The sequence below is a fragment of the Melospiza melodia genome, chromosome 2 (genome assembly GCF_035770615.1).
Source record: "Melospiza melodia melodia isolate bMelMel2 chromosome 2, bMelMel2.pri, whole genome shotgun sequence".
Lineage (NCBI taxonomy): Eukaryota > Metazoa > Chordata > Aves > Passeriformes > Passerellidae > Melospiza > Melospiza melodia.
In genome coordinates, this window is record NC_086195.1 from 121,244,859 (window position 1) to 121,263,435 (window position 18,577).

General features: G+C 41.7%; 1 protein-coding gene across 2 annotated transcripts in view; it reads right to left on the minus strand.

Annotated features, from left to right (window-relative positions):
- The window catches only part of AFF3 (ALF transcription elongation factor 3), a 326,046-nt gene that overhangs the window by 83,924 nt on the left and 223,545 nt on the right, over positions 1 to 18,577 (minus strand). For both annotated transcript variants that reach the window (XM_063149789.1, XM_063149788.1), the window contains exon 8: positions 11,428 to 11,479. In XM_063149789.1, coding sequence (XP_063005859.1) covers positions 11,428 to 11,479 — 52 coding nt within the window. The remainder of the gene's footprint in view (positions 1 to 11,427; positions 11,480 to 18,577) is intronic.

The following is an 18,577-nucleotide window of genomic DNA, read 5'->3' on the forward strand; positions in this document are numbered from 1 at the left end:
TGCCCTCACTTCTTGCTAACAGTTTGTGATCCCATTCAAACTCATTCAGGAATCCCCATGGAGGGTTATGACCCATAGTTTGAGGAACTCACAGCTATAGAAACAGTTTTTTGTGATTTATTATATTTCTAATATAATAAAATTATCTATCTAACAATGTAAGCAAAGGGGTGGTACTTAGTACCATATAATGCCTGCATGACTATTTGTTTAATAGCTACATTTTGATTGTGCTATTTAATTTGCATTTTATTTTACATCGTTAACAACTTTACTGAGGCCAACTCATCATCCATCAAGAAATCTGAGAATATGTTCTACAGTCTTTATTATTCCTGGAAGTAGGTTACTATGCTGGTTATAGAAATTTGGGGTAAGAAATAATTTTGATATTGCTGACAGAATTTAAATATCTCCAAGACTTAGCACTAAAAAGTGCTTTATGGGAAGCTTAATATTCTCTTGATAAGTGGTAGAATGTGTTCACTAGCAAGGAACATAATCTTGAATTTTCAGTTCTTAGAATCAGTGGGGTTACTAAATGGAGGAAGATTCTCCTCAATATGAACATGGATATTGGAGGCCAAGCCACCACATAGTAACTTAAATGCTGAGTAGGAAGCAGGGAAGGGAAAAAACCAATCACTCCGTGTCTCAGGTACTTGAGCTAGAGAAACCAGCCACAGTAAATGAGTATGAATTATGCTGTTTCACTACATCAAGAATTGCAAATTGCAGGACAGTGGCTGGTTAGACTTCTTTGATCCCCAGCTGAGCTGGTTCAGATACATTCAGGGCAGAGCTTCATTGATCTGTCGATAGTCTATTAATCATTCATGGAATATTCTAGCTGCACCCCAAGACTACTGGGACAAAACAAGTTTTCAGCCAGCGGTAATCATGGTCGGGTTCTCAGCCTCCAGAGATTTCATCTCCTTTCTCCATCCTTTATTGCAATGAGCCAGAGCTTGGGAACATATTTAGGTTTCAGTGTGTGTTAAACGAGCTACCAAAATTAGCTTGAAGTGTGACAAGTTGCAATCTGTTGTTGAAGGGAAATCAGAGAGGAAATTAAATACTTTTATTGTAATTGGGACTGAGCAGTGAGCTAGCTCATTGTAATTGGGACTGAGCAGTGAGCAGAACGGGTTGAATACAGCTATTGAGATGGAGATACAGGAGTGTTAAGAGTGTTCCCCAGAAATCCCTCTTTTTTTAATTTGTTGCAAAAGGATTGCTTCATAAACTGCTGGGCTCACAGGCATTTTTGGATAAGAAACAAATGAAAACTACTGAAGTATGTTCTGCAGGGCTTGGAAGACTGTCTTGGAGGCACTGCGGGCTGACTGTAGATGCATTTTCCTATACCTCACCCACAGCAACCTTTGGCAAATAAAAGCCAATAAACTGGCTGTTGGCAGATTCAGGCATTTTGCTTTCCATTTTGCCTGTCCTGTGGATTAAGTGTTGTTTTTGGAGAGAGCTCAGTTATAGCGATTGTAGGGAGTTACACGAGCTACAGCAGAGACGTCCCTGAGATGGCACAGGTGTACACGTGGTGAGAGTTTGAACCATTTCTTTGGGGACATGCTGCCTGTGCATGAGCAAATTGCACAGCTTCCAGACCATCTTGTTTGTCTTCCCTGGGTGGTAGGTGCTGCCCTGGAGCTGTGCAGTGAACCATTTATGCCCTAAGTCAGCAGCTCTCATATTAGCAACCACCCAGAGTGCTGGATGTCGCCCTGTATTGGACTGCAGTTAATGAGCTGTAGACACAGTTTTTCCAAGCCAGGGTTAAGGAAAGATGTCATTACTATATACTGCCATTTGGGAACCAAACCAGGAAAAACACTTTTGTATCTGTCTTCTTTCACATTTCACTCTTCACATGTCTTCCATGTTGATTCTGTTTTCATTTCCAAAGGTTTTGTTTGTTTTTAGCTTAAATGCAGTTTATTCTAAAGCCAGTGAAGCCAGGAAGAAATTTTTGTCAAGGGCACAACCTGATTGCATGGCGCAGTTTGGGTGATGGGACTCAACAGAGTGGGGTTTTTTTTTCTGCTTCAAACCTGGGTGTTGTTGTGGACCCTGAGCAAAACTTCTGGATAATTCTCTTATTGTCAACCACAAGCAGAGTTTTCCACCTTCCATGCTAAGATGAGTTTATAAACACCTCATTGTGCTGGAAGTTAGACCTGTGCCTGTGAGACAGAGCTGCCCTGCAGCCTCCCAGCTCCTCTCCCTCCCTGCCCAGGTGTTTCCAGGCTGTGGTCCTGCAGCAGCCCTGCTCTGGACAGGCTCAGCTCATCCTGTGGGTATCTTTCACTCCAAGCCACGTTCTCCCAATGTGTTAAGCATCTTTCTCCCATGTCTTGAAACCCTCTCCAGTTTTCAGTGTTCTCCTTGAAGAGTGCAGAGCTGCTCATCAGGGCTGAAAACAGAGGTAATGGGAACCTCCTGCACCCACAGACTTGCTCTGGTTAAATGCCCAGGAGTATCTTGTGGCCACAGGAAGTTGCTCAAGCAGATCAGGTCAGGCAATTTATCATAAGTGATTCCTGACGTGCCTTCTCTCACTGCATCATTCTGTACTCCCCACTGCTCCTAAGGGCTTTTCTTGAGGATTGCTTTCCAGTGTGGATTTCTGAGGGATTTAAAATCACTTGTAAACTGCAGCTTGAGTGTTTCTCTGTAAATTTGCAATATAAATGTATGAATGTGATTTTCACTGTCTGGTTCATATTTATTTAAGATTTACAGACTGTAAGACTTAAAAGGGTCTTCCTTTCTTCCCATTTTGGAGTTGGTTATCATCAGAGCCACATCTTTTAGAAACTGTAAAACTCCTTCTGGATTTCATGATTTCTCTGAGGCCTTTCAACACCTCAGTATTAATTTTTCACCCTGGAGTTTTATTATTATATTCTTGGCATACATTGTTATTTCTACTCTGCTTTGCCCATTAATCCTTATTAATCTTCAGGGGCAACACAGTCTAGTGACTTGGACATGGCACCTGGGAGTGAAAGACCCAAGTGCTAATCCTGACTTTGCAGCTGACTTGCTGTGTGGCTTCAAACAAGCCACATCTTAGTCACAGTCTCCCTGTCAGTTCTAGGGAGATAATAATTCTTGCTTAGCTCTACCTAAATACCTCTCAGGGGCATTGTATTAAGTAGTTAATACTTGTAAAGTGATTTGGATCTCCAAATTGCTGTATAATCAGCATGGGTATTAACCATACAGAGAATTTTATAAATCTGTAAATGCTGAGTCTTCCGTCCTGCATCTGCTCAGATTTTTCCTGCAGTCTAGCCCCAAAAAACCAAGCAAGGTTTCAACACAGATGAGCTAACTTTAATCTTTTCCAGTGGAGATGAGCAGAAGAAAAATCCTTGTTATTTTACATTAATAAAATGGTTAATTTCCAATGCCAGTGTTAGGAAGGTCTCAGTCATTGCAAACAAAGCAGCAGTCACCTTGGAAAACCCCTTCTGTCTCAACAGAAGTAGTCTCCTTATCCAGGAAAAAGTAACTTGGTTGAAGTGCTGCTTGCACTTTAGGCTATTGCAGACAAGAATTGTCAGTGTTGTGCCATGGGCTTTAAAAGATTTATTAGGAAGTCTGAAAGCTCAGAAATTAAAGTAGATTTTTTTTGAGAAGTCCAAATATGTGAAAATAGGGGAAAGACTTAAATTCTCCAAATAGTGGTAACCCTTCCCAGGAATATGCTATGTCAAGCAACTGTGATGCATTTGCTACTACCCAAGTATTTGCTTGGATTGTGCAAGGAAATAAAAAAGAAGACAGGAGTAACATCCTAGGCTGATTGAAACCAGTGGTTAAACTCTCACTGACTTCAGAGGAGGCAGTTTCCATCCTAGATGCAGGAGAAATTGTACCAATGGTTCCTCAGTCTCTTTTTCTTAAATGGTAGTTTTGATGGATTGGCTTCTGAATCTTTTTACTTATTTCTCATCATGTTCTAATATAGTTTCTACTCCCTTTATAATGTCTTTCTCCCCACAATTTATTTTCTTCAATAATTTTTTCCCCTTAATCTCTTTCCCCTTTTTGTGTTCACTTTGTTTTCTGACAGGCTCTCAGCTGCCTCTCTCTATTTCTGCTGTCTCCCCGCTCTGTGCACCACATCTCCCTCACACAGCTCCTCATGCTGATGGTGGTGCTGGCATCACCCCTGCCCAGGCTCAATGGCCAAGGAGACAGAAGTGAGCTTGACCTTCTGCCGTGCAGGGAGCTAGAGGCAGCTCCTGGGGAGGCTGTGAGCGTGTGCATGCCTGAGTGTGCGCACACATGTGACAGAAACACAGCCTTTAACAGCTGGGATGTTACAAACAGCACTAATTATTAGTGGCTGCTGGTTGTTTAACCCTTCTCTTGCAGGCACGCTGGAATGCGCTTGCCTGAAGGCAAACAGAGCTTGGTGGCCAGGCTTGAGCAGGACCAAGGCTCAGGCACAGTGTCTGGCTGCAGTAGGGGCTCTCTGCAGCAGGAGGAAAAGTGCACAGCCTGGAAGGCTTATGAGAGTCAGGGACAAGCAAAATCCAGCCTGGAAATGTTGGATCTAATCCTTCCTTATGCCTCAAGTTAGCCAACACGGCTGAATTGATTGCAGTAGGATTCGTTCCCACGCCAGTCAAAACAGATGTTGATGCAGTAATTCTACTTCACAAGGGGAAAAAGTTCTAAGAAAATATTTCAAGAAGATAGGGTTAAGAATGTTGCATCAGATACAGAAAGAAGTCTTGGAAAAAAGTGATATGAGTGGAAAAGGGCAGGCTTTGGAGATTTACCAAGCTAAAACTCAGCTTAGTCACAGCATCCACATGAAGAGACAAGGAAGATGCCCTTACACTTTAAATTTAATTTCCTGTCTATTTCAGAGTTTTGCTACTAAGAAGCATGCAGATCAAAGTGCCATCTTCAAATGTCCCCAAATTTTGTGCAGGTCCAAGATCTGAGCAGGTTTTTAACTTTTTTCACTGTCATTTATAGTGGTGGCATTCAAATTTAGAGCTTGATCCTGCTTGCCAGCCATAGAATCTGATTTTGTAAGATAGGCAGTGATGGGAGCCAAGTTGGCAGGACAAGACTGAGCTCTTATTTTGTTTCATCTGACAGTTTCAGTGAGGCAATCTCGGTCTTCTTGTCATGCCTTGTGGAAGTGCAAATTTAGATGTCACGGAGATTTTAAAATCAGAGCTGGCAAACTGCAAAAAACCTTGGCTCAGCTGGCTTAAATCTTACTCTAGATTCTAGTTAAGTTGGATACCAAAAGAATTGCTTCTCTAATACACAGGAAATAATGGACTTACCCAAGTTAAGTAAGGCTGTTACACTGCCTATTCCTCCAGTCTGAAAACACACTCACATTATAGTGACAGGGGGCTGAACAGAGCACTTGGATTAAGTAAAAAAAAACACCTGAGGTTCCAGCCATTCCTTTACCCAAAACTTAATTTTTTCCACTTTTGCTTATCTCTGATTTGTGTGGTTTTGGTTGCAGTCAGACTCGTGTGTAGCCAGACTTCATGAAATAAGTTTTCTGTGCTCAGTGAAGTGAAAAAATTCTCATCAGAAAGATATTTTCCTCCAAGTTTGTCAAGGCTTTTTTTTTTTTTTGAGAGAAATTCATTTGCAGAAATGATGCAGGCTCTGTGCTTTTTCTCCAGACCTGAGTGTTCTCATCTCCTTTTTCACTCATTTTCCTTTCTGATCAAGGATCAAATATTGCCTGATGAAAAGGTGAATAAAAGGGAATACAACACTAAAATTACATAATATGGTTAAAATATTTGGACATGGCACATGTGAAGACAATTAGCACTGTCTAAAATGGTTCTAACAATGAACAGGGCTATGCAGTGTTGTGTTGCAATTTGCCCAATAAAACTTTTCTCTCCAGATATTCCTGCCTTGGGGCTCTGCTCAGTTAATCTTTCACTTTGGAAAGTGCTCTCCTAAGAGGTCTACAGAAAGAAAGCTTTGCTCCTTTATCAATTTGTTTCACAATTCATTACAAATGGCTTCAAATTAGCTGAAATATTACATTTCATATGCAGAAGTACTGTTTATAATGACTCTACTAAGAATCATTTCTTTGGGGAGAAGGTAGATATGTGACTGTTCATTTCAGTATGATTTTCTTCTTTTTGTTGACTTTCACTCCATATCCAGAAGTGAAAGGGCAAAGTCCCACACCAATTGCCATTGAGCACATAGATGGACTTTTGTCCTGTTGCAGTGTTGTGACAGATTTGGCCTGTCCATAATGCCTGTGCTGCAGACAGTCCTGCCAGAAGGATGCATTTCCAGCAATGCACCTGGGAACCCTCAGCGCATACACGATGGGAACAAAACGTAGGCAGGTGTGTTCCCATGGGAGCTACTAGGGTAACTCAAACCAGCATCAGTTTTTATGGCTTGCCCATGAGCAGGGTGATGCTGAAGCATGGACAAGTCCCCCAGGGCCAGCAGCCCACCCCGACTGTCCCTGGGCTGCCATGGGTGGGAGGCAACCCCAAGATGCCCAGGAAGGCACCAAGCTGGGTGGGCTTCCAGCACCCTATGGGGCTCCAGTGGCCAGCCAGATCAGGCTGACAAGACTTTCATTTTACTGTGCTAAAGCTGTGAACTTTCTGAGGCTGCTCTTCCCCTGAGGTCTCCTGTGAAATGACAAGGCTTTCTGTTGTTCTTGGCTTGCCTGCGGAGGGGCTGGTTTCACTTACGCCGCTCACACCCCGCAGGACCAGTCTGTCCTTGTCCTCTCCTGAGGAAGGTGGCCGCTTGCAGGCAAATGCTGCCTGATCTCCTCCTTCAGTGCAGGACACATGAGCAAAATGAAGGAACTTGTGAGGATTGATTGCTGCCTCCCTGTGCGCCCTGCAAGGGGGGGGCATCTTAAAACTCTGTGGTTGCCTGCTGCCACAGGAGAGTAGTCATACTATTTTTTCTTTGAAAAGAAAAATCTTGTGTCTTCCCCTTCGAGACCAGCCAGGGCTAGAGTGCAGAGCCATGTCCCTGGGAGTGTGTTCTGATCGCTTCTTCAACTTCTGTTTATACAATTTTAGAAAATTTTGGCAGGAATCAAGAGCACATACCAGGGTGTTGGCTTTTATGAATCTCGTGGGATGTGAAAGTCAAGCTGACTCGATGAACTTTGGTTACATATTCCAGACAAGCACAATGACTCTATTTATTCAGACTTGGCAGCCAGAAGGCAGATTGACTCTGTGGGTAATAAATTTTCACAGCCACAAAACTTCAGCGGCAACCAACCTGATCCTGTGCAAAAAAAAATGCATATGAGGAAGCAGACTTGGGCTGCAAAAATATGTTAGATTATTATTCCATGTATGTGTACCAGTCAGCTAATTTATTTGGCTATTGATTGACACGAATTGCACAAATGATGCCAGGGATCTTTCTCCCTTTAAAGGAATTATTTTCTATTACAAAATGTTCATGTTTTTAAAGGACATGTGAGGGGGGGAAAAGAGAATTGTTCACATTACAATTGAAAATCTCCTTTTAATATTTCACCCAAGACTGATTTAAGTTATCCAGTGACCTCTACGGAGAAGAGCAGGTTATTATAATGGGGACTGTTTCATGTGCTGTGCCACACTTCAAAGAGCCAAAAGGCAATAACCACTACAATTCAGTAGTCTGAACAATCTTAAGTACAATTTTGACATCTTCATGCTACAAAGCTTCAGATGCTTTCTGGGAGAGATGATGATGAAATTATTACTCTATGTGTTATAAATCAGAATGAATTGGCTCTTTAACTTGCAGATTTATGTTAACTACCTTGGTATCTGCTAATTGCATGCTCTTCAGATATTGATTGAGGATTAAAAAGTATATTTTCTTCAATCTGTGTGGTGTAAAATATGCCAACAGGAAATTTTCTCTCTGCATATTAGATCCTATGATCACTGCCTGTAAAATTGAAACTATCAGTTTAAATGGATAAACTATGCTCATTAAAGAGGAAAAATACATTTATGTAATTAAAATTACGAGACTAATATGTGTGGATAATATAATTACTGTGGGTGCACATGTACTCAGCTCAAACCCAGCCTCTTTGGCTTCTCCTGCGTCTGTGAATCTCAATACCTTAATTGCTGGTGTTGAGGGAAGGGCTGGGAATGCTTTGCCCACTGCAGTCTCAAAGCTTTTAATCATGCCTCTGTCTTGCATTTGGCCTCCCTCATCCATGGCTCACATTCCTTGGTTTGGTCACAGCACTCCAAACGCCAGCCCTGGGAGCACAGAAGCACCTGTCCCCCTTTGCACCACTTCAGAAACTTCCCATTTGCTGCTCAGCAGTTTCAGACTTCAATGCAAAATCTCCTCCAAAGTTTTCAAAGTTTTTCCCCTGAACTTCCCCATTTAGAAATCAGCAAAATTAAAAGCTTCCTGGCTTATGTACCGCTCACCTTCAGCTCTTTGAGAAACTGGACTTCTTTAATGAGTCTGCTAAAAGGTTAATTTATTACATGAGGAATATCTGGGAATCTCTCATGTACTGTTCCTATCCATTAATCTCTGATTTTTTTTCTTTCCTGTTTCTGAGCTCAGGAGATATGAGATTAAAGAGCCTCTGAGTTAGGAAGTAAAAGGAAACGAGTTCTGCTGACATTTAAACACAGGTCCATCTGAGCAGTTATTGGAAGAGAGAATCTGTGTTACTCTTTTTTGTGTCTATTTCCTGCAAGGTGGATAGAAAGGCAGTGTTTTGTTTTTTCAGCAGGTATATTTATTTAGGATTGTTCATTAAGCAAACCTGCAGGTCTCAGCTAAGGTTCTACAAAGCATTTCATACAGCAGGAGCCAGCCTGTGCCTCTGGGAGATTTTTGTCTGTAGAGCCAAGTTAGAAAAAAATTGTGACTAGGAAAGGGGACCAAATAAATAAGTAATTTCCAAAGGCTGTTCATGCAGGGGCCTGTGATGATTAGAAGATTAGAAGTGAGTCATGGGATCTCAGCCCTGCTCTTTGCTGTGTGGGTGGTGAGCTCTGTCCTGCTCTGTAGGGCTTGCTGGAGCACTGAGGTGACAGACCCAGCCTGTATCAGCTGCATCTTGGAGCCCTGGTGGCTGAGCAGAGCCCTGGCACAGCCCAGAACACACAGAAGATGTTAATAATTACAAATCATAGTGCTAAACCAGAGGTCCATGTGTGCCTGCCAGATCAGCAGGACTTCTCCACAATCCCTTCTCTGCCTAAACCTACTCATGCTCTTTATGCACAATAAACACTTTCACATGTCCTTTTCTGCTTGCTATGAAGCAAACCAGAATTTTTTCTCTCTGTCTCTCCCAGCCTGTTTCACTCTGACATGCATCACTCGGGATCCTGTCTCCCTGCCTGAAGGACCTCTCTCCTGGCCAGCAGCTCCTGCCTCCCCTATCACCCAGCCCCTGGCTGCAACATCATGGCCCCTTGGTCTGCTTTGGTTACTCTTCAGACATCCCTTCCATCCCTCACTTTACTTTGTCCTATGCTGTCTGTGAGCTCTATTTTAAACTATCTAGACAAGCAGGAAGAGTAATTAAATGTGAAGTGTTTCAGGATGAAATATGTTAAACAAAAAGAAATTGAATAAATATGTAAATAATAGAATCTATGTGCTGCACCTTAACACCAAGAAGCTCAGCTCAAAATAGATGAGACAATGGTTTAGTATAAATATTAAAAAGTTTTGATTTACCTGTTGTGTGGAATATATTGTAAAATAGAGACATCTAATAACAAGAGTTAAAGAAAATCATGTCTATCGTATGAACCTAGAATTATCTGTATAAGTTTCTGAATTTCAGAAGTCTGGATATCCATACAGCCTACCCATCTAGATACTCCAGTTACCCATGACTGAAATAATCATATTTGAAGCTCACATGGCTTTGCCCCAGCCAGCAAAAGTGCCATGCATCTGCTTGCTCACTCCCCCTGCCCCAGTGGGATGGGGAGGAGAGGCAGGGACAAAAAAAAAAAAGTTTGTGACTTGATATAAGAACAGTTAAACAGTTGAAATAAAATTAATAAAAGAATAATATTGTAAGAATAATAATTGCAGTGAAAAGGGAGACAACAAAAAGAGAGAAATAAATTCCAAAGAAGGACAAGTGATGCAAAATACAATTGCTGACTGATGCCCAGCCCATTCCCAAGCAGTGATTGGTGCTTCCCAGCAAACTCCCCCCCAGTTTATGTACTGGAAATGATGTTCTGTGGAAGGGAAATCCTTTTGGCCAGTTTGGGGCAGCTTTCCTGGCCATAGGCTCCCCCAGCTTTTGGTGCATCTGCTCACTGGCGGAGCAGGAGACACTGAAAAGTCCTTGACTTGAGGTAAGCTCAGCAACAACTGAGACATCAAGGACTTATCAATGCTGTTCTCACACTGAATCAAAGCACTGTACCAGCTAGTAAGAAGAAGATTAATTCTATCCCAGCCAAAACCAGGACAGAAAACCACATTGTATCTGTGAGATGCAGCCAGGAGCAGTACTGCCCTCACATACCCTGGTGAAGGCATGGGTTGTGCATTTTAGGGAAAGAAGGAAGGGAAGGGAGTCTTGGCCTCTCACTCCCAACCAAATCATCCATGCCAGGATACTGAGAGGAGCAGAGCATAGCACTGCCTGGCAACAAGGCACTCAGCTAGTCATGGGAAAGTCAAGCTCCAGCCCTGTTCTACTGAATCCTTAATGATTTAGACAAAACACAACAATATTTTAAGGAAAAATTGGGAGACACTTCCTACAGCCAACAAAACCCAGCTCCCCTGACATATGGAGAACATTGGATGGTGTATCAGCTGCCAGTCAGGTAGTTTGGGGTGTTTGAAACACAGTTGCTGTAATCACTGTGTTACAGAGTGAATCAAATGCACAGCCAAGGCTTTTTCTCAGCTTTCTTTAGCTTTCTTAGCAGGCATGGGCCACGCAGAGTCAGGACCAGAAATGCTCAGAGGAGAGGCCAGGGCTGGGGGGATGCTGGAGGCAGGTAAGAGATAAGCAGCCCAGCAGCTAATCCCCAGGGCCAGCTCATGATTGCAAAGTTGGCCTGAACCCTTAATCCAGAATTCCTGTTTCTCCCCTCCTTGGCCGCTCTTTAAAACAAAACAAATTCAAATCAGAAGGAAGCTGATACAAAAACCTTCTGGGTCACATCAAGGTAATAAATCAAGAGCGCTGCAGCCTGTTCCTCACCAATCCAGCAGTTAGCACACGCAGGCTGGCTCTGAGCAGCAACATCTGTTACTCCACTTACAGTACTGCCATGTATTTTGATAACCTTTCTGTATGTTTAGAAAAAGCATTAGCAAAATATTTGCAGTAGCTCAGTCTCGACATGAAACATGCTTCAAGTGACATGTTACTTGTCTTGTTCTTACCTGGTCATTCTCCTCTTCATCACTGCTTAACTTGAGGTCATCTTCTAGCATTCTGGAAAGCAAGCAGAATAAATTGTAACCTATCAAAATGCTTTAGATGGGATATTTTCTCAGAGCTACCGTAAATATTTAATAATATAAATAGAAAGAAAATATATTTTATCCCAGGAACTTTGTAGCTGTGACACTGTATCTTATCCGGTTGCTATCAGCTAACTTTTTAATTAATTTCCTACTATTGCTGCTTAAAAGAAAATGTTTGTTTGAATAATGGATTTTGCAAAGATTCTTGTTATTACAATCACTGACAAACAATTTTACATTCTAAAAAGAATATTTTTGATGTTGACAGGTCAGTACTTTCCCTGAGAGCAAATTTTTGTCCATTTGGCTTTGAGCTTACAAAACAGAAGTAGGTGTTTACATTGGCAATACTGCAGCACAAAATAAGGTTCAGTGGTGTATCCCAAAGGCCACTTTTACTTTATTGCATGCTTGTTGTAAAATTGACATTGACTGAAACAATTAAAACTAAAATATATTTTCTTAGTGCACAAGAGTATCCACAGGATTTCACTGTCATGTAAATATAGAAAATAATGTATCTTTTCTAATGAGGGTTTCATCCTGCCTTCCCATATCCTCTCCTCAACTTGATTAAACTGGTTCACAAAGAAGAGGAATCTGGTTTTATCTCCATACATTTTTTTTACAATCTAAGATTAAGTAACCAGGAGTTAAAGGAGTCGAAGACGTGCAAAGATTTCCCCCAGTGCTTGGAAAGTCTTATAGAATAGGAGCTATTTTTAAAATGTGCCTCGGTAATAATAGTAATAATTCAGAAAGTTGCTAATTTTTCTTGCACTCTGGGAAGAAAGAATCTGTAATTTCATCTCAGCTCCAGAAGAAAGCTTGGTGAGCAATTCCAACACATCCTGTGCCGTGGGTGGTCCCTGGAGTGTAAGTATTGCAAGAAGACATATGTAGTAATTTCAAACCACCTCCTTGTACTTGTGCCTAGATCGTCCAGGAGCGTGCCTGCAGAGCATGACTCCTCCATGGGCTGCATGGTGTGCTGTGGCTGAAAAGAGCCCAGAGCCCAGCACGCCCTCCTGAGCTCCTCGTGTGCGCGCAGCCCCTGCCTGCTGCTGCTGCCACAGCTGCCTCCCCATCTCCCCACGGCACCTCTCAGGGAATGGAGGTGGGTGAGAACGGGGCTGGGGGCTGGAGCACAAATTCTTGCTAGTTCATCTTTTAAAGATTCTCCTCTTGCTTTTTGCCCCACATTTCCTTCTACTTGTGCCAACGTTTCTCCTCTGTAAAATCAGCGTATCAAACTCAACAAAATCTCTTGGCAGTGCAGACACCTTGAATATACAGGACATTCATTGAGTTGGAGGGACTTGACAATCTCCCAGCAGGACTTGCCTATGTTTTATCTCAAAGTGTGTCCATTGTCAGGAAAAAGCTCTCTCTGCCAACTCCCAAATCAGCAAACCTTTGATGGTCATATCAATGCAAGCACTGACCCAGCTAACAAGCTCTGTTGAGAAGTGGGCAAACAGGATGACACAGGATACAGCTCCTAGGAGAGATACAGCTCCACATCAGAGAGGCAAAACTTCCTGTAAACACCACAAGATCCATACTGGCCTTGGATCTTGTCACTTACAGGGATCCAAACAATCTTATAATTGCTCATTCTTTTAATTGGATCTGCTTAGGCCATGCCTCAGAAAGCAGTGCATGAAAATAGAAAGCTCAGATCTGGGATTTGGCACCTATGTGATGAAATCTGCACTGATAGTGATTTAACCAGAAAGTGGTATGCTTGTGTGAAAAGGAGAACTCCCAAGGTGTCACTTCCTGCTCTTCCTTGAGTGCATGAATTTCTGCTAGTGATGTGGTAGTTAAGTACATTTACTTTAGGTTTAGCAGTTTAGTTCTTCTCCTAAATGGAAGCTGAAAAACCAAAAGTATATAATGAAACATTCTAGATACCTCTGTGCATTTATTTATTTAGTGTCCTGGATTTTTGTATAACATATAAAAAAGTGTTTTGTGAGCTTGTCATTAGAAGCAACTAGGATATTTAGAAACCTTCAGGCTGTGTGGTGGTGTGAGACAAGGACTACAATCCAGTATCATCCACACAAAAGGAATAACAAACAGCACCCTGATCCTTCAAACTCTCCTTGCTTGTACATCTTAGACCATCTTTATTTTCCCTGTCTGTTTTTCATTTCAGAAGTGCTGCTTTCCAAGAAAAGCACTGCCTGCCTGGGGCTCACGGCCCTTTTTGGAACTACCATCAGACTACAAACATGCTCCTAACACCGGGGATAGGAAAGATAACCAGGTCATCATAAAATGCTTGCTTGCTTGCTTGCTTTTTTTCCCCGCCTAGAGAGGGATCTGGCTGATACAAGGTTGTATCAGGTTGCCACTGCATGTCTACCTTGTAAAGCAGGAGCTGTGCAGGTATAACCTCTGTGCCTGAAAGTCTTCACTGGCTCCCAGACAGCTTTCACTCTCAGGTGAGGCCCTCAGCCCTCATCCACAAAGCCAGAGCAGGACACACTGTCACCTGGCCTGGACTGAGGAGGGGATGTTTATGTTACAGGGATTCCATTTTAATGGTATATCGATTTTAAGTATGGATGTTTTTGAGGAATGTTTCTCCTTAACAGCTCATTTCCATCCTGAAAACAATGGTAGTTGAAAGAAAAATTCCACAACTGGACCACTTGAAGACCCCACTTGAAGAGAGTGAGAACAGAAGAGAAGTAAAATACTCTAAGCTCACAAGAGGTGTTACATTAAATTGTAATTTATCTCAAAAGCACTTTGACACAGATTCAACACAGAATGAACTTTGGTACACCCTGTGTTAGCAGAGCACTTTCAGACCATGTTTAAAACCACCCTTGTTTAGGATGGGATTTCTTTACATAGTCTGGCAAACTTAGTGTAAGGATGGAGAGACAAGCACAGACAAGCTCATGTGCAAACACAGCCTTTACACTTTTTTCAGAATGTGCAAAATTCAGGCCAGTAAGTGACATCATGCATGGGCTTTCAGGTTTTTTAAAATCAACCTGGCTTTGATGTATTTGGGCACTGGTAAAGAGGTTAAGTAAATACAACCTTGTAAACAAAAGCCAGAGAAATGAAGTGGTACTCAAAGCAGCTTTGAAAAACACACAGCACCACTTAGGGCTTCTGCACTTGAAAAGGGCACATATGGCCAGGAAGTCACTTTGCAGAACCTAATTATACATTTTAGTGAGATCTCTGTGAGGTTTCGGAGGCAGTGAGGGGTGGGCTCAGGCAGGAGTGCTCACTGCTCTCTAATTAATGCATTTGCTCCTTTCTCTGCAAAGAATGTGACAGGTAGAGCCACAATGAAAGGAGAGGAGGATGGCTTTGGGATATTGGGAAATGCCTCCGCAAGCCAGCTGGTTTCATTCTCCAGGAACAAGGGGTTGCAGCCTGGGGTGATGGGCCATTCAGTTACAGGGGAAAAGGAGGGGCTCTGCAGGCTTACTTATGTAAAGAGGAAAATACAGAGGGTCTGGAGGGCATTGATGTACAACATCTGCCAATGTCAACGTGACTGTGTGTTCAAATCTCCTACAGCTCTTTAGAAACCCTGACCTGTTTTAATCTGAGGGTTACTCACTGCACTGGTTCAGAAGGACACTGGGGCTGGGGTAGCCTTGTGCTGCACTGCAGAGAGACCTCTGGGACTCTTGCTCATCTCAACATGCCAAAGGGCCAGCTCCTGCTCCTGATCAAAATCACAGGGGATTTGGGATGGGAGGTCATCACAGGCTGCCAAGGAACCACCTTGCTCAAATGGAATAGTTGAGACTTGCAACTCTGCTGTTTTGCTTGTCTGCCTTTTTACCTGGTTTGTCACTGCAGGAAAGCTAAGTCCCTAGCACATGTTATCTTCAGCCCAGCCAGAGTGTAGGGAGTAGCTGGAAGACATCTGGTTTCCCCTCTGGGAATTAACATCCAAGTAACAACAAGTTTCAAGTGTGAGGGTAGAGTCAGGCCTTATGTCAAAGATTTCTGACAGAGCTGGATGATTCTCCTTCTGAGAAGAAGGAGCTGCTGGGGAAGGAGATGTCAATGCAGCAGTGTCTGGAGGAGGTCGTTCTCAAGAGCCAGCCAAGAATCTGTGGTCACTTTTGATGTATGGAGCCACTCTGAGGTGCTTCCAGCATAGCCCTACTTAGGAGGATATCTATTCCCTTTTATAGTGAAGACATGCCTGAATCCTGGAATTATTCTTCACACCTGCTGATGCACATAAAAGAAGCAGCAGGCCTAACACCTTGTATTTCACTTTAACCACTGATAAATTTCACAGTCCTTGGTCTAATGGTTGCTTTCCTTTCCCCTGCAAATTACTTACTGAGGCATAAAACTCTCAAAAAATTCATCTGTGGTTCGTCTTTTTTTTTTTTTTTTTTTTTTTTTTTTTTTTTTTTTTTTTTTCTGATTAGAGAAAGGTTCCTTTTTGGCATCTCAAGAGAGGTTATACAAATGAGGGACACAAAACTCTACGTCCCTCTGGTGGTCTAAGCTACTATACAAGATATGGTCTTTCTTCATGATAATGTTGGTCATTATAATGACCAGAAAAAAAAATCAAGAAGGGAAGGGAAAAATATTGATAGTAATTAAATAATTTACGCTAATGCTTTAGGAGAGAACATGCCAATGGTTGGTGAGCCCAGGATACAAATACATGTATATTGAAACTGTCATTTAAATAAACTCAGAAGTTGTTGTCTTTGCAATCTGTAAAATATCTCCTGAACGTGTTAATCTGATCAAGTGTGTTGTTCCAGTTTAATTCTAAGCAGCATCTCAGTCAGAATACCATGTGCATTATGGACTTCTATGATTTCTTCCTACTATGTAGGAAAGGAACTTCAGTAGTGGAAAAATACTTTGATTTTAGATGAAGCAAAGAGTTGCAATGAAATACCAAAATCAAATAACTAAGTGCACTGAGTTTAGGCTACTACAATGTTTTATTCCGAATGCTTTTGGAAAATTATCTTATTTTCAATGTACCTTACAGGCATTTTATTTTCTTTCCCATAAATGCATACTGACCTATCAAGAACTGGGCATTACTTTTGATATTACCAGAAACCCAGAAAGAAAGTAGATATTATTCTAAGTAGCAGTATGCTAGAAGACTTTCAGACTGACCCCAGATGTTTAAAGTCACAACTGATGCACTGATATAGGAGAAGAAAAGTATTCCTTCACATCATAAAAAAAGCAAACCAAAACCTTCCCAGGGGCACAGCACAGTATAAGACCTTTAACTCTTGTCCCCAGAAAAATGAGAGAGAATGCCAGGTGGGAATCTGATGGTCCTACCCAGACTGTGCCCTTATGTTACTGGGATTGTTTCAGCTACGAGTGCTCACGTACATAATACGACTTAAGCTCCAATAAGACAAATGTACCTTCAGTTTCTGGCTGTCTTCCATTGCTTTCTAAAGGAGAAATGCTAGGAAAAATATGCCTGGTAAGAAGTACAGAGAATTCATAAGAAACAGATGAACATGTTTCCTTTCTTAAAAAAAAAAAAAAAAGAGAGAGAGAGAAAAAAAAAGGAAACTAATGTTGTTGCTATAACCTTGGTTACTTACACGTAACAGATGGGCAGTTATATTCACTACTTACCTACAGCCAAAACAGGTATTTCAAACAGCTTTGTTTACTAATCCTAAATATAGAAGTGGCTGCTTTTATACAGTAGTAATTTTTAATTAATTAGATTCTGATTGCTGAAATTATTTTTCACTCTAGTGCTATAACTGATGCAAATGTTTCACTTTGGAAAAGCTCATGCATTTGTATTATCTGAAAAGTGTAGTATTTATTTTTGTTTTATACAAAATAAACTCAAAAGCTTATGGATTAAGGTAAGCAATGAGATCAAGAGGATATATTATAAGTGCTGTAACAGAGCTTTCAGCAGGATTGTAAGACCTCTGCAAGCACTGTTTGCAGCATCTAAAATTCACTCTGAATATATGATGTTTAAGTTGCAAAAATCCCCTAACAAACAGTTTGTGCAAGTTCTGCTGCACAGAAACAGGCACGAAAACATGATTATATAGAATACCATCAAATCTAATTAAAAACAGAGGGAGAAAGCCAGTAAAATCAGGCTGGTGAAATATTAATGTACTTAATGCTGGAATGAAGCCTATATATCAATGTGAGATTTAATTCCACAGCGTAGAATTTAAATGCCTGAAAAACGGACTCAGTCTATAGAAATAGAATTAGCAATTTCAATAAAAAATAGATACTCTGAAGGAAAAGTTTTCTGTCCTTGGCTTGAATCCATCTAGGCTGGTCTGCACTGCTCTTCAAAACCATTTAGACCAGCTAAATATTCTGCTAAATTCCCATTACGCTGATGGTCTCATTAGAAATGCAAGGCAGTCCTCTGCAAGGGATACAGCCATCACTCTCTCCTAGGAGCAGAAGCTGAAATAAGGTTTCTTCTGCAGCAGCTGCCCCTGTAGCAACTGTGCTTGCCCTGGTGATGTTTTTCCCCTATAAAAAAAGGGACAACAAATGCCATTGAATCATACCCTGGATTTTTTAAGTCCTTGGCAGGGTGGTGAGAAAGTGCCCCACAGACCACAGCACTTTCTGAGAATGGTGTTTGGGCAGAAGGACCCAGAGTACCTCCTGAAAAATTAGAGAGATTGAGGAAAGCAAGGAAACTGTGAGGCTGCTCCCTGAGCAAGAAAGCCACCAAAAAATGCACAAATACTCAGAAGAAGGGAAGAGTGATGAGCGACAAATCAGCAGCTCACCCCTAAGTAGTCCAATCAGTCTGAGGGCTTGCCAAAGTTTCATGGCTAATCATGCTCTGTGTGACAGGAGGAAGCACATTTGAGGAATAAGAGTTTTGAATGTGCTGCTTGCAATTTTCTGATCTGTTTCTTGCCTCCCTGCCCCTGCAGCCCCCAAAGCTTCTCTGGGTGTGATTAGCAGTTATTTACTAATGCTCTCCCTCTGATTTCTGAGCCATTGCTGATGCTGCCACCTAAAAAATATTCATTTCAAATGTGAAATGAAGTAAGAGTGCATGAACTGC